The sequence below is a fragment of the Coffea arabica genome, chromosome 3c (genome assembly GCF_036785885.1).
Source record: "Coffea arabica cultivar ET-39 chromosome 3c, Coffea Arabica ET-39 HiFi, whole genome shotgun sequence".
NCBI lineage: Eukaryota > Viridiplantae > Streptophyta > Magnoliopsida > Gentianales > Rubiaceae > Coffea > Coffea arabica.
Window position 1 is genome coordinate 5,220,847 of NC_092314.1, and position 23,634 is coordinate 5,244,480.

Below are 23,634 nucleotides of genomic sequence, written 5' to 3' on the forward strand. Positions count from 1 at the left end.
ACTTGTTATTCCTCAGACTCTACAGGTTACGAAATGGATTTTAAAAGTAACATATTATACGATTCATTTTAAATATAAATATTGTTGCTAATAATCTTTTGCACTTAAAATTCGTAAATGAATTAGATAATTACACCAAATATAAATAAAATTTTATACACTTATTACATTTAGGTTTTATTGATTCTTAAAAGAATTAATTATTCTATAACGAATTAACTGAAATGAGTATTTGCTATGGTATAGTTTATTAATATTGATACCATATATCAGATATCAAAAAAATATAATATTTAAATGGGTTAAAAACATAAAAGTACCCTGTGGTATATCTATTACACATAAAAATCTCTTGTGGTTTCAAATCATACCTATCGGTACCCTATGATTTGAAATAAAGTGCATTTTCGACGGAAATCGTTAAAGGAAACGGAGGTCAGTGAAAAGACATAAATGCCCTAACAATATAAGCGAAAAATTGGTGAAGGAATTAGTGCCCTCGCGAAAAATTGATAATTGCCCTCGCGGTTCTTATCAAAGTAGGAAGAAATCCTTGTTAGTACGAGTGCCAGCTCCAGTCTTCCTCATAGGGGTAAAAGGAAAGTCATGAGGAATAAATCAAAACACATTGGCGAAACTCCTTTTTTCATACCGAAGTTAGGCTGGCTGGCTCGACCATAGGGAGAAGAAGGGAAGTAATGAATTTCCTTCCTTGCTTGTCTGGTAGTTGAATGGAGAGCGAGAGAGAGATGAGGCATGCAGCCAGGGAAGCGGATGATAGACCTGCAGAGGCGATCACTTTGATTCAGTATCTCAGATGTTGAGGGCGGCTTAATGAAAGGCTGCGGGCTCCGCCGGGGCCTACTCGCTCGAATCGCCCGGGATTCCGTTTTTTTTTTTTTTATGGATCGAGGAGAGGTATTCACTTCGAGGGTTCAATGCAGCTAGAGAGCTGCTGCACCGGAGCTTCTATGGCTGCATGCCCATTTATGGCTATCTAGTCCCAGGGAATGGAAGGTGAGAGGCATCACTTTAATCCCGATTGCCAGGTACAGTTTCATCTCTATCATCCGACAGCGACAGGAATACAAGAAAGTGAAGATTTGCTGAAAAAATCGAAGGAAATACAAGGAAGTGAAGAGCCTGCAGATTTTCCTCCTCGATCTTAAGGAGGCACGAGAGCTTGAGCAATTCTTCGGTCAAAGAAGCTGGGTTGCTGCAAAATGCCAAAGAAGCTGATTGGCTTGAAGTTTTAATAAGTTGTCAAGGGCACAAGAGGTACATCAGCTCAAACTTTGAGTTAAAAACCCATTTTCCGAAGCAACCACGCTCCTTTTCAGTGCGTGGTTGATAATCGCGTTTACTTTAACGATTTCCGTCGAAAATGCACTTTCTTTCAAACCATGGGGTATCGATAGGTATGATTTGAAACCACAAGGAGTTTTTATGTGTAATAGCTATACCACAGGGAGCTTTTGTGTTTTTAACCCTATTTAAATATATTTCATGAGCCATCTGTTCAACAATTCACCCGCTAGTTAAACTAGTACCCCGTTGATCCACCTCCTTTGTTGGGTTCTTCTTCGAGTTGAGTTTAATAACTATACTTAACACAAAAATTAAAATGCAATTCCAAACTATTGGGATGAATCAAAATATAAAATTTTGACTGTCAAACATGAAAATTAATATGCAATGTCTAGACTATTGGACATAAAAATTAAAACTAAATCCCAGGTTGTTAGAATAAATGAAAATGCAACATTTGGAATACCAATTTTGAAAATTGAAATGCAATGTCCAAACTGCTAGGCTTAATTTAAAACGCAATCCTATACTATTGGGATAAATGAAAATGCAAAGTTTGGATTGTTAGACTTGAAAATTAAAATACTATGTCCAAACTCCAAACTCTTAGAGTTTGAGAATTAAAATGTAATCCAACCTATTGGGATGAATGAGAATGCAAAATCTGGCTACCAAACTTAAAAAATTAAAATGCAATGTCCAACCTATTGGTTTTGAAAATAAAAATAGTAATTCTAGACTATTAGGATGGATGAAAATGCAAAATTTGGGCTGTTAGACTTGAAAATTTCAAATGCAAGGTCTAGTATGGTGGACTCAAGACCAAAAATGAAATGTTAGGTTGCTGGCGGTAATAAAAATGTAAGGTCAAACTCGAAAATAAAATGTAAGGTCGAAATTGCTAAACTCGAGACTGAAAATGAAATGCTATCTACTGGAGGTAATGAAAAGGCAAGGTCTAGACTGCCAAAATTGTGTGCAAGCAGACTCGAAAATTTGAAAATTCGGTTGATCCAATCTGGACCCGATCCAAAATAATTTTTTAGCAAGATAGACAGAATTATTGAAAGTAGAAGGAGACATAGGAAATAATAATGAGTTTGTTTGGACAAGCCAAATTTGGTTTGCAAAATTTGTTTTCACAAATCCCAATCACCTTTTTATCTCACATACATCATATCACAAAAAGTGCTACAGTAAATATCTCAAATAAATCATTCAAATAAACTCTTATCCAAACAAACTCATTATATTTTGGCAAGATGGACAGAATTACTGAAAGTATAAGGGAGTGAACTATAAATTAATATATATCCCGGGGAGATTATGTAATGACTTGAAAAAAAATAATAGCAGTACTTGCATAGACATCTAATTCAAGGACCAATTTCATAAATATACGCGGGCGTGCGCGTGGAGTTGGAAGCGCTCCCTGGAGAGTAGGCAGGAAAAATCGGAGGGGAAACATGCGTATTAGAGAGAGAGAGAGAGGGGGAAAGCAAAATGTATAAAAGGGGATGTCAAAGATGATATGGAGCCAAGAGTAAGGACCAGCAATGACCTTGCCGCGGCTCTAATTTTTTTAATTAATTAATTCATGCCACCGCACATATTAATTATATACCAAATTTGCCCTTAAGAGTTAGTTAATACAAGGAAGTTTTGCATGGGAGCTTGAACCCAACCCTCTGAGTCATCCCTCAATTCTTCATCATCTCCCGTCCCGTCCTCGACTTCAGACTCCCAACACAGATTGATTGATTGCAGTCGCAACTCGCAACAGAGAGAGATTGGAGGCACCTCAACTTCATTTGCCAGAAGAGACGGTGGCGGTGAGGAGGATTATTATCATGATGCTATCACCAACAGCCCAAAAAACGGCCCCCTTCTTACAATATCTGATTCGCAGCAAAATCAGCTTTCTTTGATTGATTCATGTAATGGTAGGTAAATGAATCCATCTTCACGGTAAAACTAAGGCCTTGCTTGGATTGCTTGTTTCAGTCGGAAAATATTATCGTTTTCCGTAATCACATTTCTCTATCACTTTTTTCCCTCACATATATCAAATCGCTACAGTATTTTTTCCATGAAAAATGACGAAAAATGCAATCCAAACACAACCTAAAGATTTCTTCAAAAATCAAAAACTACGCCCCCATTATGGCATTATCTTATCTATCTGCCTCTGCGAAAACTGGAAAACAAACTTGATGCTCATGCCACAGTCCGACGATCAACAGCAACAGTAACAGAGAGGCCGAAGTTTGCATCCAGATTGATTGATTGATGAAACAAGACAGAATAGAGGGAGGGAGGGAAGCTTAGAGGCTAGAGCCAAATCAATGGCGCCGGATTTAAGCTCCAACCGCTTTTTCTTCGTGTCCCTTCTCGGACGGGATACTGAGCCGGAGGGAAGCTCAGCGGCTAGAGCCAACAAATCAAATGTCGCCGGCCGTGGGTCCTACACCTAAATTGATTATATGCCTATTGACTCCTAAGGGCAAATATGTCATTTGGACAAATTACCCTGCGGTTTCCAAATGACATACCGCAAGTGACGTCATCGATGATATATAGTTTGGTGGGTCCCATGCAAATTAGGTGGGTCCCATACGGTAACTCACATTTTCGATTTTTCAGTACACCGCAGTATGTATTCATGCTTGTAGGTTCCATTTCTCGTTTTGCGGCTTTTGCCAGAAGAAAGTTGAAAAGATTTGTGCTGCACTGCAACTCCTCTTTTATTAAGGATAAGGTAGAGATAGCCCAAGCAGAAGGCAGCAGCAGATTGCTGGATCAAGGAGATCGTACCTGTTGATGGCTGGAGCGCATGCGTGGATGGCGGAAATTGTGTATCGAGTGGTAGACTTGATGATGAAGGAATCTGAGTTGCTGTCCGGTGTGGTAAGAGGCGAAGCATTGAAGGGCCTGGGGTCAGAGCTGGAACAGATGGGTCGGTCGCTGAGGAGGTCGCCGGAGCAGCAGTGGCCGTCGCTGTGCAACTGGGATGGAGACGTGGAAGAACTGGTGTACGAAGCGGAGGATCTGGTTGACAAGCTGATCTATGATGGGCTCAAGTTTGGAGAAACAGCGCAACTAGGTGGCTTGGACAAATGGTGGCTGTTTAAGAAGTTGTGGTTGGAGTGGGTAATGCCCAGAATGACCAAGGAGGAGGAGTTACTTGATCTGACTCGACGGATCCGCCTCGTTAACGGTCGATTATTAGCGGGAGCCGCCGCTCGTTTTCGAGACGGAATGGCCAAAGTTGTTCCTGCCCTCCTCGGTCAACGGGAAGGAGATGATTTAGTTGATGATAATGTTTGCAAGACGGATCATGCTTGGAAATCACCCTCCCTTCCTGTTGAATCGGACGGCTTGGATGTTGGCATTTGTTCGGAGGACCAAGAAGATGATTTCGTCGTTGTTGGCAGGGAAGACGAGCGGAGGGAGGTGATTTCTAGCTTGCTGGCTGCTGATGACGCCCTCAAAATTATTGGGATATATGGAATGGGTGGAATCGGGAAGACAACTCTCGCCCAAAAGGTATATGGGGACTGCTCCGTCCGCCACCACTTTGATTGCTTTGCCTGGGCTACGGTGGGGAAGGACTTCCGCACCAGAAGAATTTTGGAAGATTTGCTGCTGCAACATGTCTGCCGAGCCAGGGATGACATGGCCCCATTTTCAGACTTGGACTTGGCTCAGAAGCTTTACGAGTTCCTGCAGTCCAAGAGATTCTTGATTGTTTTGGATGATGTATGGTCTGCCGATGCTTGGGAATGCCTCCGCATTGCGCTTCCGTCCCGAGAACCAACCGCCAGCAGAGTACTGCTCACCACTCGGGACGACGGAGTTGCGGAGAAGATTGCTTCTTCATCAGCCGACGACAAAGGATTCGTTCACCAGATGAGGTTTCTTAACCCAGACGAAGGCTGGGAGCTTCTCCGCAAGACGGCTATCAGAGGTCACTCTTCTTCTGGTAAAGGCATCATTCCTCCCTCTCTTCCCTCTTCCCATTGGGATATTTATTTGTATATTTTTAATTTTACTTTGAAGTTCACAAATTGCAAACCAAAGGAACTGAAACTTATGTCTCCGGCGTTCAATCACTCGAACCCTCCTCTTTACTCCTAGTAGGGGCACAGCAAAACGTCCAGCTCCTTTCCACCCCCTTCCTTCTCTCCCAAAAATTGAGCAATAATCAATTTTCCTAGTTCCTTTCCTTGCCGATTCGTACTTCTCCATGGGGTGCCATTCATGTATCCTTTCTCTTCCTCCCCTTTTCTAGTCTTATCATGCATTATTAAGTCTTTTGCGTCTGCATTGCATCATTACTAGCAGGAGTATCTGCTACTTTTTCCTTTCATCTTTTTCATATCTATTATTGGCAGCTCGAGGGGTTTGATCATGCTCAGACGCTTATCTTTCTACCACTTGCTTCTATTTAATTGCTCAGATCCTAAGGTTGATGCGGAACTGCTGGACATTGCGAAGGATATAGTAGAACGCTGCCAAGGCTTGCCACTAGCCATCAGGGTGATGGCAGGGTTGTTGGCGTCAAATCCTACACTGCACCAGTGGAAGGCGGTTCACCGCAGCATTGTCTCCTATCAAACCATCGATCAAGGTTCTCAAGTCTCCGCAAAAGTAAACAGGACTTTGGCTTTGTCATACCACTTTTTACCAGAGTATTTGAAGCCCTGCTTTCTCTACACGGCCGTGTTCCCTGAGGATTTTGAGATGGATGTAGGGAGTTTATGCCGATTGTGGCTGGCTGAAGGCTTTATATCGACAACCCATGGGTCAAGCCAACAGTCAATGGAGGACATCGCAGAGCAGTATCTGAATGAACTGGTGGCCAGAAATCTGGTGTTGGTGCAGAAAAAAGAATCCTCAACATTTAGTAGTTTGAGAACCTGCCGTGTTCATGACCTGTTGCGAGACTTCTGCTTACTGAAGGCCGAGGAGCAGAACTTCTGTGACTCCATAAGCTTCAGACACACAAATGACACCGGTCTAGCTTCTTCTTCCCCCATTTTAACTACCAGAATACATAGACTTACGTTGTCTTTTGAAGATGGGTGTGTGGTTCCCCACAATTGGAATACCTTTAAACAGCTTCGGTCCGTCTCAGTACAGACCACGTCTCATGATCATGGACATATCTTATCGACGCACATGTTATCAGAAGTGAAGGACCTCTCGAGGCTTAGGGGGTTATTTCTTTCTGGTTTTAACTACAAAGTATTGAGGTTTCCCTCAGCGACACTGGAGTTATTTCCTCGTCGGTTCTTGAGTATGAGAGATTTACCTCAAGTGTTATCGGATGTTACCAATTTTAAACGGCTTCGAGTTTTATTTTTCAGTGGTTTTAACTTTGATGTCACGAGGATGCCCACTGGCATAGAAAAGGTATTCCGCTTGAGATACTTGAGCATTAGAGGCTGTAATATCACGCGATTGCCTCCAACTATTGGCAGCTTGTTGAACTTGGAAACTCTCGACTTAGGGGAAGGCACTTGGATTAGGATGCTCATACCCAGTGAGCTGCAGAGGCTGAGCAGATTGAGGCATCTTTTTTTGCCTTGTAGCTATCAGGTCGTCGAGGGTGGCAAATTGCAATTGGATGGGTTGACAAAGCTGGAAACACTTGTTAACTTTGATTCGAGGCAGTGTAGAGTGAAAGATCTGTTTAAATTAACAAAGCTTCGGAAGCTTGTTGCTACCACGGATGTGAATTTCGAGGACCTGGAGGTGGTAATTAACTGCATGGAAACAAGCTTAAAGTGCTTACGCTTTTCTTCACTCATTGTCAGAACACATGACTCCGATAACCATTTTGTTACTCACAAATTATTGCAGTGTGCCAATCTTCACCTTTTGCAAATAGAAGGTCATATAGGCAAGTTGCCTCTGAGAATTTCTCATAGCCTCACTGAAATTTCTTTGATTGGGTCTTTGCTTGATGATGATCCGATGGAAAAATTGGAAAAGCTTCCTAACTTGTGGGTCCTTGCATTACACAACAACGCCTTTCTGGGGAAGCACATGACCTGTTCAGGCATGGGTATGCCGCAACTCAAATATTTATCCATCTCGAACTTGCGAAACTTAGAGAATTTGACGGTTAAAAGAGGGGGCATGCCCAAGCTTTCTACTTTAGAGCTTGAAGGATGCGAGCGCCTAAAGAATCTGCCTGAAGGACTCAGCTTCCTCACGAGTCTCCAGGAATTGACTGTTGCACAGATGCCTCCAGAGTTCATGGACCGGCTTTATGAGAGTCAGGAGGATTTTCGTAAATTCCAGCATGTACCTGTCATTAGAATCTGCTGGTAATTGATTTACCACACCCTTCAAATGAATTAGCAGCAGAGAAATGGATTTTTGCCCTTATAACTTGATAATGTTGATGCGTACTTTTCTTTGTGCTATCATGTAACTTGGGGTTTTATTGTAGGCCTTCTCAAAAACAAAAGATTGTTCCCCTAGCATGCAGACATGGGCTTCAGGTGGCAGGACAAGAGCTTCACTGAGGTAAAAAAATATTTGGCAAAAGTCAAGCATGCTACTGCCATTAAAACCGGCTGTTGATAATTGATTGTTTACTCATATCTGCCGATCAGCTTCCAAGAAATAGCAGCTTACTGCATTTTTTTTTTTTTTTTGGATTTCATGCCCTTTTCCGTGTTAATGGACCTTCTCAAAAAACTGAAGACATTCCTCTACCTTGCAAAGTTGGGCAGCTGATGTCGGGAGAAGATATTCAGACAAACTCTAAAGCTGCATCAAAGATGAGTAGTGTTCACAGCAGTTTGCATGCACTAATGAAAGCAAAGGAAATAAGGTAGCTGTTGACGGTCTAATTTTAACTATTTTTATTGTTAACATAAACTAATGTTACAAAGGTTATCAAGCTCTTAGTAGTACTAGAGTAGATTACAGTTGTCCTAAGCTTTGACTTTTTCTTTCCACTTGTATTGCATGAAACCATGCATAATATAAGTTTATATCTTGCTTTCATAGCTTGCTTTCCAGTAAGCTGTATAAAAGGTTAAGATTTCAGGTGCTGGATGTTCGTCTGTTGGGCATGGAGCAATACATGAGTTATGACATTTCTTTGTTATCACAGAAGGCCAAGCCTGTCAATTTAATCCTTACTTGTGGAAACCGTGTTTGATGTCTGACTCGTGTGAATTATAAGGAGTTCCTGTTCATCGAAAAGTTTTTAGTGTACTCATAGCATGTCGCCATTCACAAGACAACTTTGACTCTAAAGATGCAATTCGGTGAAAAACATAGAACAATCTCATCCATAATGAATCTGTTGATTCTTATGTTCCATGTCCGATATGATGCAGAAACCAAATTTTTACTTCTAAGATTTTCTATAGGTGTTGGCTTTTCATACACAAGTAGCAATTGTCATAACCTTGGAGAGATTTTACAGGTGACATATTTGTTTTTCTTCCCACATTTTTCTGTAAAACTTCAGGCTAAGATGTGGTCAATCTCTGCTATTCTGGCAGTAAAACAAAATTTTTAACTTTTTTGTGAGGTCCTAGCAAATTTGTTACATTTGCTCAAATGTTGCAAGTATCAACCCTTAATTTTTTCCACCACAAAAGTTTAAATGACAATTACGTTACTGTTATGTTCGATTCATATACTTGTTCGAAATGCCCTTCAAATCATATAAATGTCTGTTTTCTTTTTTGAGTGTGAAAAAAAGGAAGAGTAAATCTCTGCAAAGTAGTATAAGATTTAATCATATCAACTGCTTTTCTTGTTTTGCAATAGAGTGAATGGTTAGCAGGTTGGGCAAAGCAAAGTTATTCTCATCTAGGACATGATGTTTCCAGAAGGACATTTAACCTGTTTACTTTGGTTCCCTTCTTTATTGACTTGGCCAGTGTTCATGTTAGAGAACAATAGTTGGGGTGTTCAGACATTCTGGTGGCTCAGTCCTGTGTAGGAAATGTGATTCTGACACCTCTGTTTAATGCATGATCAGCTGTTACCATTTATGTTCTTTTTTTAACTTAATTCGGCCCAAAGTCTTTTCCTCAGTGTTCTTTTCCTCATAAGGTTCTTTGTTGATTTAATTTATAATTATTTCAGTTACAGAGACGTCTCATTATGCATCCTCTTCATGTGCCCACAGGAATTAAAGCCTCTGCAACTGTTCAGCCCATTCATCTACTCTATCTTCATAGTTTTTGTGAAGCTGTCCGAATAATTAAAGATCATCTTTATTTATTCCGCACCAGAAAAACTTGAGTAGTGAACATTAGCAATCAGAAAGGTAATCTCTAAGCTGTGTCTGATAAAAGTTAACATTCAGAAATTTGAAATGCATCCATCTTTGTAAGGGGTTGTTTTTATCAATTCTTTTTCTTTTGGCGGGGGAGGGGAGAGGAAGCGGGGAGGTGGTGGAGATCTTTCTCTGGTGGATTTTGGATACCTAACTTGAACAGAGGTGATCTTCATGCATTTTCTGACTTCTGAAATGTGTACGTCTTTCAAATTTAATTAAGAAGTTTCTGTTTTGCACTTGCATTCTAGTATTATGTTCTTTATGGTCTGGTGGACTAATTTTGCTTTTTTGTTCCATCATTATCAACATAAGTATATAAAGCGTGATTGAGATTCAGACCAAAACTTTCATTGTCGAAGAATGTGTGTGTTTTATCTCTTTTTTTTTAAATTTATATCTTTGTTTTTTATTTTTTGGCCCTTTTTGTCGCTCTACGAGGGTGGGATACAATCATACTAGGGTGGCCCTTTTTTCATCCTGTTACTAACAAAAAAACTCAACTTCAACAACTGCCATTAACTCCTAGTTTGAGTACTGAGAAAGAGAAGTAAATATAGCACTAAATGATTTCAGCTTAGATCAGATTTTCTTAAGCTAGCTTTAGGATTTTCAGACTTTTTATGTTCATTTCAATTGTTAGACCCTAGGGTAGTTCTTGTAGGATTTCCCAAATTCATGTTGTTTCTTATGTTGGCTTACGCTGATTATTCAATCGGCCTAGTTGATATAATATGACACATCAGTCCTTTTGTGTTCCTATTTTAGAAGTTTATTTCGCTAAAGATTTTTCTTATTTTGCATTTGGTGCAAGTTATGCACTTAGACTCGCGTTGATGAACGGCTCAAGCTTCACAGTCCTTTCTAAGGTCAAATTCAAGAGCTCAGGTCTTGACTTACCTTCGTTATCGGTTCCTTGAACAATGATTGGTAAAAGTCCTTGATTTGCCTCAGAGCAGGATGAACAGCAGTCCTTGACAGGTCAGGTAATTGGCAGAGTTTATAAACAACTTCAACAAAGAGATTATGGCACGCTCTTTAAATCAACAAGTCGATATCTGCATAATATTGGCTTAGGTTCGTGGATTGGCCAAGCATCAAGTTTGATAGGCTGATCTCTTAGGATTTCCAGATTCCATGTTCAAGTTGTTTGTTTCTTTTGTGCACGTTGATTGCTTAATCAGCCTTGTGAATGCGGGCGTGCCACATGATTTCTTCTGTCTGTGTTCCCATTTTAGAAGTTTATTTTGTTAACATTTTCCTTATCTTGTGTTTTTGCAAATTGTTCCTCGTGCTTTGACGTTCGACTTTGATGAATTGGCTCAAATTTCACAGTTGTTTCTAAGGTGGAGTTGGATAGTTCGGCTTTGACTTATCCCTTGGAACATGATTGACTCTTAAAAGTCCTTGGTTCAGTTTGAAACTAGTTCGGGTTTTGCCGTTTTGGACGTAGTCCTTGAACGGTACTGATTTCAAGTCCTTGATTCAGTTGAAGACAGGATCGCACAAAGTTGCTACTATTTGTGGCGGTCGTTATTAGCCTGCCTTTTTTGACGGAGTCTGTACTCACATCGAGTCCTTCTCTCCCATTCCCTTAGATTATAGATTAGATTAAATTATAAGAATACTATCGTTGCGATAAAAAAAAAAAATATGCTATGCTAGTCAGTTGGGATTGGCACCCGTCCCAAAATAATTGTCGCACCTTGAGACTTGCACTTATTTTCACACGGGCTAAGAATTCAAATGATTTAAATTTCGGCAATACCTTCTTCAGTATTGAAGGGTTTTAAATTTCAGCACTTATTTGTGTGCATTAAAAGTGTTGAATGGCCAAAAAGATATTGGAACCAAAGCTTTTAAGAATGTCTCCTAGCTGTTTCGGGGAAAGTATCCTGCACGGCCATTGATGTGGGACTCATGCAGTTGTATCAAGGGCAATTCTTGTAGTATTACAGGGCCTATCAAAGGAATAAAAGAAGCCCGGAATATTTGAGGGCATGAAATGGAAATAGGTGAAAGCTTTCATTGCCAATTATGGTAAGTGGCAATATAATTTTTGGAATGAATCAAAACAGAGATATCAAAAGAATAAAAAAAAAAAAGTTGAAGGTATATGAAATAGAAATAGGTGAAAGCTTTCAAATTTTGGAATAAATCAAAACAGAAAACATAACATTTTCAATACAATGGAGAGAGTAATTTTATTGAAACCTTAAGAATGTCTCCTACCTGTTTTGAGGTAAAGTATTATGCACACCCATTGTTTGCATTTGATGTGGGACTCATGCACTATCAAATGCTATTCTTGGCGTATCAAAAGAATAAAAAAAAAAAGTTTTGTATATTTAAGGGCATGAGATGAAAATAGATGAAAGGTTTTATTGCCAATTATGCTAAGTGACACTTTCAAATTTCAATACAATGGAGAGGATAGTTTTATAAATTTATTGCAGCGAACTTTACATTATAGGAAATGAATAAATGTAAAATCGAAAAGTTGAGATTATAATTTTGAGCACGGATTTTAATATGTGACAAATTTTATTTTATTTTTGTGTTTTTACATATCATTATTTTAGTGTCTATATTTATTATTATGCTATCTACTTTTATTGTATAAATATTTATATTACACGGTGTAATTACCATCTGTAGATTCTATAATTTCATCATCATATTTCTTTTTCCCAATAAAAGCACTTGGAGAGTAGTACAGTAGTTTTTTTTTTTTTTTTTTGGCTTTTGTTTTTTTGAGTTCAAAGGGATATGTCAAAATCAACACAGGTTTCATTTAGAGCTCAAAGTCCCTAATGAAAGATTCTGTTTTGTTGCAATGTTTCAGATATGTTGTGGAAAATCTTTCCAACGTTCTCTTCAAAATTATGCCAGACATATATGCTTATACTCCAAGTGATATCGTTATTTTCAGAATATAACTCTTACTTTTTTTTCTTATTTTTTAACCACAAAATAAGAAAGAATAAAACAAATCGGCTCATAAGAACAGAAAATGTATCGAGACACTTATTGGCTAAAAAGTGCAAGCATGTCTTGGAGAGACGGACAGCATGCTAAAGAGACAAAAGACAAAAAATATAATAGTTGGATAAAATACAGTAAACCCTGTGGGTTCGTCAAAAGACATCCAAGCACCCTATGATGTCTTAATATCCATATAATACCCTTATGCTTTAAATTGATATGAAATTTCACCTATAATTTTTATGTGACCTGCAAGTGGTGTATTTTTATTATTATTTAATGTTCTTCTTTTCTTTTCATTTTTTTTATTCTTAGTGCTCAAATTCTTTTGACCTAACTATTATGGATGTTTTTACAAATTTTAAAATTTTTTACTTAACTATCATGAGCGCTTTGATAAATTTTAAAATTTTTAAAACACTTTTAAAATTTGTAAAAAGTTTTCCATTCATCCTTTCTTCCTTTTTCCTTCGCCACCCTCCACTTGCCACCGCCCCTCCTCTTCGTTCCTCCTCCTCCTTCCTCTTTGTGACCAGATCTCTGAAGTAAGATTTCGGTAGGTTTCTGAAATGAGGAGGTTTTGGAGGAGAGGGTTTAAGAAGGTAGTATTAAGGTAGGAAAGAGGGATGGACTAAAGTTGGAGTTCTTGAAAAAAAGGCTTTTGGGGTGGTAGATTTGGAAACAGGAGAGGGAGTGCTAGCTCCTCTGCCATTACCACAATTTCTGCTCCAATCCAATTAAGGGAAAGAACTCAAGGAAAAGGAAGCACAAACCATAAGACCAACGGGTAATGTTCAACCCAGTATGCGGCATCACTGGTTCTAATACCAACGAATATAATAAGAGGAGGGGGAGAGAGAGGAAGGGGCGAGAAAGGAGGGAGAGGAGGCGGGGAAGAGAGAAAGGGAGGGGAAAGAGGAAGATGAGGACGGACGGGAATGTGGGGATATGGGGAAAGAAAAGAGAAGATGAGAGGGTGGAGGCCGATAGAGAATTAGGGAAGAAAGAGGGATGTGGCAGCGGTGGTGTAGCATTAGTGGCTGTGTCGCAGTAAAAGAAGAAGTAAAAAAAAAAGGGAAAAAAGAAAAAATAAATAAAAGTTGGCTACAAGTACCACAACAGGTAAATAGCTATATTCTACTTTTATTTGAATCATGAAGGGTTTATGTAGCCCCCGCGTGAATGGTCCAGCGGTAACGCCTCTCACCGGTGATCCTTAAGGTCCCAAGTTCGAGTCTCCGCTCCGCTGGGTTCCTCCGCGCACTTATCGCTTTCGGGTCGGGTTGGAGCGCCTGGCCCGGGCCGCAGGGGATTAGTCGGGATAGATGCCATACTGGCTTAGTTAGGTACTTACCTCAGGTATTGGATTACAGGAGCAGAGCTGGCTTTATCCATACCATATAGGGACGACGCGGATTGCTAATTGTTGTTGTTGCGTCTTCCGTCTGCTAGGAGAGAAAAAAAACGAGTCAATCCAGGGAAGAAAGAAGGAAGGGTATCTACTTTGATTGATTGCTTGCGACAGCTTCTCGATGCTCGTTAGGGGTTCAGTCCCTCAAACCAGAAACGTGAGATGAGGCGGTGAAGTTACTAATACTAATCAGTAGGCCTTTTTTGCTTTTCAGGCAGCCCTTTTTCGGGATAGGGAGGAGAGCCCCCCGGGGAAGAGTTCACTATACACATTTTCAATCTCTACAGAAAGCTGAGACAAAGTTCCATGGTTCTTGCTCGCATCTTGATTGATTATCTCTTTTGTGCGTTTCATCTGGAACCGTTTTCTCAGCGGTGGGATTGAATACCCGGATCGTGGACAAGATAGACACTAGATAACCTGGAGTCCCAATGAAAGAAATTATAATAGAATAAGGGGTGCCCTTCCGCTACTGAATCAAAGCTTTATCCCGAGCGCTAAGCAAAGTTTTTTGCTAAATGGGAAATCCGTCACTCAGGATCGACGGATTAAGGATGCGAACTGACAACCCAGTCTGAAAAGAATGGGCAACAAACAAAGCTCCAGTTTCAAGTTTAAGGCTGGGATTCCCACATTGATTGAAAGACTACACCTAAGATTTATTGATTCAAAAGAAGGAGCTCAATTCAACTTGATTTTCTTGGGGGTCCAAAAAGCAAAAAAGTTCGATCCCGTAAGAATTGACCCGGACACCCTTGTGTCGACAAAAAAAAGAGAGGAAGGGTTTATGTAGATATTTCAAAATTATAGGGTACCTGAATGTCTTTCAACGAACCGAGAGGAGATTTATTGTATTTTATCCAAAATAATTAAGTACATACCTCATGCAAAAGAAGTAGAGAACTTCACAAATATTACCTAAGGTTTATACCAAACAAATCCACTTAGACCTCTTAGGTTTCAATAATTACAGTTACCTCCCTTTATAAACATAAGTGTCAAAATAAGTACTATTAATTTATGACCAAATTACGCGAAATGTCAATAAACTATTGTGAAGTGTCGGTTTTGATCACTAAACTTTTTTATTAGCCAAAAATGTCACTAAACTAGTAAATCTGTACCATTTTAGTCACTCCATCTATTTATGCCGTTAGGAGAGATGGAAAATAACTTTTCAAGGGCGATTTCATCTACACAGTTTTTTTCTTTAAGCTTTCCGACATAAATTGCTCTCAAATGTGTCAGACAACTCCCAAAGGCATTTAATAAAAAAAAAACCCATGATTCGAGCAATCAATATCCACAACGCAAATGATCATATTGTATCAGCCATAAATAAAAAACAAAAGAGAGATAAAAAGTTAAAGAGATCTGAAGAGCGAAGAACCGATTACTTCCTCATTTGAAGAGATTATTATACCACTTAGACAAGTTTTCTTAGAGGTCGTAGCAGAAGTCGTAGCAGCAAAAGTACTCGAGATAGCTATCCGAGCAGTCATAGAAGCAAGAACAACTGCATCAAACAAAACCCATTAAAAGAACGCAAAAAGAAAAAAAGTTCAATCTTGGAAGTTTTCTAGTGCGAGGAAAGATCTCTCATTTTTCTTCTTGTTTTTTTTTTTTGTTTTTTTGTTTTTTGGATTAAGAAAAGCTATCGATTTGGTGAAGACTCCGATCTCAAAGAGTACTGTTCACCCAACCGAAGCGCAAAAGCCAGAAGCCCATGAGCATCATTAAGGAACTTGGGCAGATATAAGTGTGTACAAGTAGCATCCACGAGTAATTAATTTGAGGAGTACCGGCGCAGAGTGTCAGCTTGAGAAGTAATTGGATTGTTAATTTATTTTTGATTTTGGTGGATTAAGAAGGAGAAGGATGAGTAAATAAATGTGAGGGTTGAAAACATAAAATGGGAAAGAGGGAGGAGCTTTGGAAAAATTGAAATGATTTTGTGTGATAGTGGTGGGGGTTACTACCGGTACAAAACACCAGAAGGAGAAAAAGAAAGGAGGGGGTATGGGAGAGAAACCCTAAAAATAGAAGAAAGGGGAAAGACATTGGGGAAATGAGTTTTGTCCTGCACAATTTCTTGTGAATGGTAGTTGGAGACTTGGGGAGGTTCCATCTCAAAACTTGCACTCTTTTTTGGGGGATTGATCCGAATTTCAAGAAGAAACTAAAAAGGATTAACAAGATTGGAGAAATAAGAGTACAATTCAATAGGTCGGAGTTCCCAACCAGACTGGAGAAATAAATGCCTTTGGGAGTTGTCTAACACATTTGAGAATAATTTATGTCGGAGAGCTTCAAGGAAAAAGCTGTGTAGATGAAATTGTCCCTCAAAAGTTACTTTTCATCTCTTCTAACGGCATAAATAGACGAAGTGACCAAAATGGTACAGATTTACTAGTTTAGTGACATTTTTTGCTAATAAAAAAGTTTAGTGATCAAAACCGGTACTTCGCAATAATTTAGTGACATTTCGCACAATTTACTCTTGATTCTTGTAATGACCTTAAAGTAAAAAGTTGGGAAAAACATGCAAAAAGCACTAATTAGACTATATAACTAAATGGTAATATAACACTTCACACCAATTCTCTTAGTACCCCAAATACACTTTTGTCTCAAGAAAAAGACAAATTGAATGTGGACTAAAGCGGGACAAAAGTATGCAAAGATTGCAATGGGTCAATGGATGAAAAGGAAAGGAAGTGGTGGGGTAGTTTAGATGGTTATAGAGTTTGGCTGAATGCTACTTTGGGTAGCTATAACTATTTTAGGGGTTTGGAGAGTTGGAGATTATTTAGAGGTCTACAAAGCAAAGGATTTAGTTTGTGGTTAAAAAAGATATTAGGGCTATATTAGAGAATTCATATGATTTTTTTTTAAGCTGATGTCGTTAAACTCTTTGTTATTATTGCAAGTGCACAATGATGGAACCCAGATTTTAGTTTTGGAGGAGGAAGAGTGATACTAAATGTAAAATGACAGTTCAATAGTTAAGTATAAGAAATTTTTAAGAATAAAGACAAAGTATAAAGAAAAGCTTGAAGATTAGACTTTATACCATTCTAGTTACTATTAATGTGAGATTTTCAAAATGGTAGTTGAAACTTCTTCAGTTTGTATCATAATTGATTTTTTTGGGTCTTTCATTTCCTATAAAACACATAAAGTATTACTTTAGTAGCTATTTTAAAATTATAGTAATTAAAAAAACTAAGAGTTAATTTGTCATAAAAAATTTGGTTAAAAGAAAAGTTAATGTTTTCATAATTATTATTCAAAAGTAGTATCAATCGCATGGTAAAGTGTACACTAATGATATGCTTTTGTAAGGAAACTAATTTTTTTCTTTTGTATATAACACTTATTAAACAAAATAACGAAAAGAACTACTAATAATTATATTTAGAGAGGCCAAAGTAATACAATTTTATTTGGTGACTAAAATTATAGGGGAGAATTTTAATATTTGAAAAACTTTTGGGGGGCAGCCGTCATCCCCTTCCCCCAATCCCTGTCGTACACCCCGTTGTCCCTGCCTCCAGGTACCATTTGTCACCTTTTTTTCCTTAAAAAAAAAAAAGAAGAAAGAAACTACATTTGTTGCCTAAGGTTAAAGAGCTGTCAAACTGGGGAGATCAGTTTAATATTGAGAGATGTTAGGGAGGATTCCAAATTATTCCAAGATAAATGATAAGCTTAGAGAAGTCAAAAAGAAAGAATTTGATCGAAACATCCTCGTTATTTACTCGTTATTTCCTCCTACTACCGGTGGCCACCGGGACAGAAGATAAGCGTCGCAAATCACAGTACCCACCACCACAACTCCCCTTCTTTCCACCGTGGCGACGGTCCCGCTGTTCCAGTAAGTCATATTTTCCTTCTTAGTTTATATGAGCTGGTGATTATTTTCCCCGTAATCAATGTTTTTAAACTCGGAGTAACTTGCTGCGAAGTCGTTTGCAGCTCAATTTGGAGTATTATTGCACTATCTGAACCTTTTTGCTGTCATCTTTCAGTTTATGCCGGAATGAATTTGTCCGGCGATAACATCTACTGTATGTAGCTATGAGGATAGGATGACGTTTAATTTCTTTTCCAAATGCACGTGCCTTTTGCCACAGCAATTCGCTTCTTTTGTCTGCTACTCAGGAAGATCGGCTGATTACTAATCTTGGACATTAGAATCAATCAGGTGATTACGTTTCTGCTTGCTCCAGTATTAGTTGTCCCTTTGCTGCTTGACTTTTGATTGGTCCTTTTCTCATTTAAGAGCAATTGATGGAATGGAATTATACTCTGAGAAACCGTCTGTTTAGTCAACGAGTTACCCACTCTTGATTTCTTGGTCCTACAGTCTTTGGCGGTAAAATGGCTTATGGGTTCTCATAATCTACTTTCTTTTAGATCGGGTCACACCGGTAGCTAGATTCATCTTTTGATTGGATTCAACATTCAAAGACTCCCCCCTCCCCCTTCTCCAATCCTTGAAGTCGAGGTCCCTCATTTCGAAGTGTTCCCTTTCACTTTGTCATAATGATTCATAACTGGGAAATGAGTTATCCTCAATTCCTTACTTCGTTATTTTCTTGTTCCTTGAATATATATATATATATATATATATATTGAGTAATGGTTCCACAAATAAATTTAAGCATATTTTATATTGAAAGCATACTTGCTTATTAAAAAAAAGAAAAAAAAGAGGAAGAAAGTGTACTCGCTTTGCTCGATTTCGAGATGATTTGAAAAAGTAATTGGACGATATATTGTTGTGATATTGTTTGAGTAGTTTCTTTTTTCCCAAATGAATATGTTGGCATGTTTTGAATTGATTATTGTATTTAATTGATTTTGGTATTAATGATAATTTATTTTAAGTATCTAGCCAATTTTGTGAGTCAATTCGTTTACAAAGAAAGAAATTTGGAGTGTGAAGACAATAAATAAAAGTAAATGAATACAATTTCCTTTTCTTTTGAAAAAAGAAAAGAGTACTTTGAATTCATAGGATGGGTTATCCAAGGATAAGGGGCTGGGAACAATATATGGCCAACATTTGGCTAACAATGTAAAATTTGAAAATATAAGGCTAAGCAATGCCAAGTAACTCTAACATAACCAACATGTACAGATAAATGTGAATAGTGACTGCATCCTTGTTAAAGAGTTGCATACGTTAGTTTAATAATGACCTACAACCCATTCTAAACACATTACTTCGTCCAGAAAAGGGTGCACGGAGATCGTTTTTGCCTTTGTTTCCTTACTCAATTTATCTAAACCAAACTGTTGAGTGTTGACCAATTAAGCCAAAAATCTGGAAGCAGTTTGTGTGTAGCTCAGAAATTTCTTGAGCCTATCTAGACGAGCTCTCTTAGTAGATCTGGCTAATGGACCAGTCCCTAGTCAAGTTTGGTTGAACTGACTTGATACAAACTCCTTTATTTTTGGCTTGGATAATAATTAGGGGTGACAATTTTTGACCTAACACGATACAAGACGAACATGATAAAAAGAGTCTTACTAAACCATAGCACGAAAAATTTTGCATCACAATATATCGACATGAACATGACACGCAAATGAAATCTGTCGTAATAGGTAAGCTGGTGGGTTGACACAATTGAACCATTAAAAATTACGGGTTAACATGGTTTTAACCTGAATGAAAATTATATTGGCCTTTTTATTTCTTGAATTTTCTCCAGAATTTATATCGAAATTTTTAAAAAAAATACTACTTGGTTTCCTCCTAAATGTACAGCATTAAATTGGTAGTTTCTTCCTAAATTTATGGTTTAAGAATTAGAATTACGAAATTAAACTCATAAATCCACACATACAACCTCTATGATCTTTTGACTTTCCGCATCTGGCCTTCATTCTAGCTGGCCTTCATTCTAGCTTTCTCAAATTGACAAATACTTACCCTTAGATCAGTTGTAGCGTTTTTTTGTTCCTTCACTATGATCAAACTTTTCTATGTAAATTTTAAACTCTTCTACAAGTTTACCATTGCTGTAGACTAATTTTTTTGAACATATTCTAGTTTGTACTGCTTTCCTTTCACATGGTTTTGCCCATTCTTATTTTTCTTTTTCTCCAAAGTTTCTTGTTTTTTGTTTCTTTAGTAAAACTTTTTTCCTGTTGTCAATGAGAAAATGATGCATTCAAGACTTAATATAGGCAATGCTGATTCAGATTGAGAGAACATGACATTTTCCTAAACAGACTCATGATTTACTATTTTGGGATGTTTCATCTATAATTTTACAACCACAACACAAAAGTCAAGTATGTGATATATTGGTTTTGACGCGTTTAACATGAACACAGTCATGACAAGGCTAGACACATTAATAGCCTATTAATAATCAAGTTAAGAACAAAAACAATTTTAGTCTCATTGGAACGCCAAATCACATTTAAACATTCATAATATTTAGGTCTCTTAAGGGGCATCCGATAATACTTGCTATTATTTTGGTCTGACTAGGTATAGATATGCCACGGGACAATGCATTCGGTGATATTTGTATACAGATATAACTTCAGGCTTATATTGATTTGTTGCTCTGGACAAGCGTCCAAGGCTGTAAAGAGGTGCCGGTATGCATGGGTCTGTCTAGGTACCTCTTACGGAGCAATGGAGGATGCCTGTGTTATATGGGCCTGGATTTACTTACAATATTTTTCGTGCCTGTGTGACTGCAGTGATAGAATGTGAATGTGCACTTCATGGGGTATGCATACATGCTGCAAGTTTCTTTTCTTCTCTTTTTTCTTTTTTTTTTTTCAAGTTACTTTGTTGGCTTTTACTTTCCAAATTTGAACCAAATTCAAGAAGAGCGCATTATTAAGCTTTGGTTATTTGGTTGAGTCTGGATTGCTAAACAGAATATGTTCACTCTGAGTTACTCAACATATTTGCCCATCTTGTAAAGTTCACATTAGAATTTTTTCATGACTGAGTTTTCCTTTTCAGTGGAGAGGAAGATACATAATTGCCACATTAGATATGTTCTTTTGTGTCTTCGCTTTATTTGAATCTTGTACCTTTGATTACCTTATCATCTCCAATATCGTCTCAACAGTTGCAGTACCAAATGTCCTTCAATGTACACAGTCAGACAACAATTACACTCAATTTACTGTGATATACAATCAATTAATTTTTTGTTATACCTTGAATGCAAAACAACTAGCTCATACGGTTAAACCTGATATATACCTGTATACGGCGGACAAGACGTTTATGCTTGTTTGAATATGGTACCAGGTGGAAGCTGAGTCTTTTTTATCCTAATGCAAAATACATTTGGCCCAACATATAACACTCTGCGACAGATACGCATCTACTGGGCAGAATATCATAGTGGCAAATTTGGACAGCTTTGGGTATTTGGCCCCAATTATCGGACAAAAGAGCTGGACTTCAGACGGGATGCAAAGAAGCTAGCTTTGGATTTCCTACTGGAGAAGTCAGAATGCACTCTGCCAGATCTCTTGAGTACATTAGAAGACATTGAAGAAAAAGCAAGAGCTACTTATGCTGAGGAAGCTTTGCAGAATATTGACCAAGTTGATTTTCAAGAATTGATGGCAGTGGATGGTTGTTTTTTTCTCCTGATTGCGTTCTTTATTCTTGGAGTGGGGTCACCTGGCGTCGAACTTAAGTTTTCAGATGATCATCCTATCTTTGGGATAGGATGTGTGAAAGAAAACATGGACATGTGGCTTAGTTCCATGTTCTTTGTCGGGAATCAGATGCCGTTTATAGTGCTCGAGCAGTTGATGAAACTGAGGTTCTTTCAGGAACTAAAAACAAAAAATGAATGGAAGCAACCACTGGAATTGGCAAAAAGAGCCATATATGAGTTACTCGTGACAGAGCTGGATCAAAAACCAGTTGATCTGATACATTGTCTCCAGAGACTTGTGCCTGGAACAAAAAGTGGTTCAGGTGTAGTTATCCCTATAATGGGCAATAATTTTTGTGATGAAACTGAGGTTATACCTTCTGCCAAGGAATTGTGTGAACGAGGCATTGCATTTCGAGCACTAGAGAAAGATCTGGGAAGTAGAGGAATTCATTTCAAGCTTGGTTTCTTCAGTGCTGTTCTTAACTTGCCTATTTTCAAGGTTGACAGGTACACAGAGCTGGTGGTGGAATCTGTTCGCAAGTATGAAATTGTTCAAGGAGCCCAAGGGATTGAACCAGAATCAAGCTCCTTCCTTAAGCTTTTAAGTGAGTTGATTCGCTCACCACAAGATGTTGAAGTACTTTCCTCCCAAGGAGTCATTCAAGGAAGAGCAGAGGGCTTGCCGATATTTCTGAGCAATTTTGATGGCATGGTATCGTGTGAACATCTTTGCAATGTGAGGAGAGAAATCAAAGAATATCCCCTGCGGCTGTGGTGGAAACACAAAAAGCTCATTGGCTTCATTAGCATGACTTCTGCAATTCTTTTGCTTGTACTTGCATTCTTGCAAACAGACTATTCTGTTCTTGGCTACAACAAACAGGGACATTCGTAATCACTGATCTTATTTCGGCACAAATGAGATCCGACTTTGAGCTCTCTTTGTTCAATCTGAAATATTACTAGATTTATATTTGATGTACCCTCAAAGGGAAAAAAACACTATAATTGATGCTTCTGCAATGGGATCTGCTGGAGGCATTATATAGCGAATTAGGAAATGTGGTTAAGTGCAGGACTGCTGATAAAAGTTGGATTCCAGTTTTAGCTTTACAATGGATGAACCATTCCAATACAGATATATCTAGAAGTCCTCACCCTCGTGCTGAAAATATATTAGTGTATGGATACAAAAAAAGGGGGCCTTTAAGAGCCAACCCAGTTTCAAGCTCTGAGTTGCATATTACTGCAGTTGATTTTATTCATGTTCTTTTTATGTATATAGCGTAAGTGGGAGATCTCGAATCCGGAACCTCTTACTTACATTCCTTTTCCATGTACCACTCAATTCATTCCTCCTCCATCCGTCATCTATTTTGCATAGTCATGTTCAATGTTTTTATATGCTTAATTTCATTGTCTCAAATTTGGCATAATATCTGTATTTACTATTTTTCATTGTGAGTGATTCACTGGTGATGAGTTCTATATCACATTTGACTTACAGTGATATAATTAAAAACTTAATTAAAAATATTCCTTAAAAATATAAGCAACATCTTTCTATACATAAAGACTGAACGGGGTTTGGCATAAAAACAAAAAATTGTCATTATGTATTATACCAAATATATCCTTCCAATATGCATCTATCCATCCACGTCTTATCTACTAAAATTCCCACTCCTAGACTACTATCACTCAACCCTTCTCATGTTAGTTTCTCAACAGCCACCACTTTCCCATCCCACTATTAAATCTGTGAATTAAGGGTGCAATTCCACCACTCCTTGATGTTTTATTTTTAGTTTCTAATGATGCAGCAGAAGGCCACAGTAGAGGTTTTCATTTGTGACATTCTTCGCTAATGATAGAAGTTGTCATGGCAGTTACCAACCCTGGCATTCCACCAATGAAGATAACATCCTGCTTCTACGCTCTATAGAAGTTTTGAGAAT

The 23,634-nt window shown here is 38.2% G+C and overlaps 2 protein-coding genes across 16 annotated transcripts; both read left to right on the top strand.

Moving 5' to 3' along the window:
- The first annotated feature begins 3,437 nt into the window (after positions 1-3,437).
- On the top strand, positions 3,438-11,326 carry LOC113734334 (putative disease resistance protein At1g50180). Of its 15 annotated transcripts, none has more exons than XR_011841489.1 (6): positions 3,438-5,290; positions 5,768-7,643; positions 7,769-7,845; positions 8,026-8,155; positions 9,473-10,608; positions 10,958-11,326. XR_011841489.1 is itself a non-coding variant. In XM_027260840.2 (4 exons), exons 1-3 carry the CDS (start codon positions 4,129-4,131, stop codon positions 7,842-7,844), a joined length of 3,114 nt encoding a protein of 1,037 aa, XP_027116641.2. In that variant the 5' UTR covers positions 3,438-4,128; the 3' UTR covers position 7,845; positions 8,026-8,345. The 15 variants fall into 15 exon arrangements, 2 of the variants coding, with proteins under 2 accessions (XP_027116641.2, XP_071938125.1); XR_011841497.1 differs by having other exon boundaries at positions 8,047-8,155; XR_011841488.1 differs by lacking the exon at positions 10,958-11,326 and having other exon boundaries at positions 9,473-9,787; positions 10,437-10,887.
- A 6,427-nt stretch (positions 11,327-17,753) lies between these two features.
- On the top strand, positions 17,754-22,595 carry LOC113734335 (uncharacterized). The gene is made up of 3 exons (XM_027260842.2): positions 17,754-17,895; positions 18,050-18,225; positions 21,313-22,595. Exon 3 carries the CDS (start codon positions 21,339-21,341, stop codon positions 22,569-22,571), a length of 1,233 nt encoding a protein of 410 aa, XP_027116643.1. The 5' UTR covers positions 17,754-17,895; positions 18,050-18,225; positions 21,313-21,338; the 3' UTR covers positions 22,572-22,595.
- Positions 22,596-23,634: the final 1,039 nt, after the last annotated feature.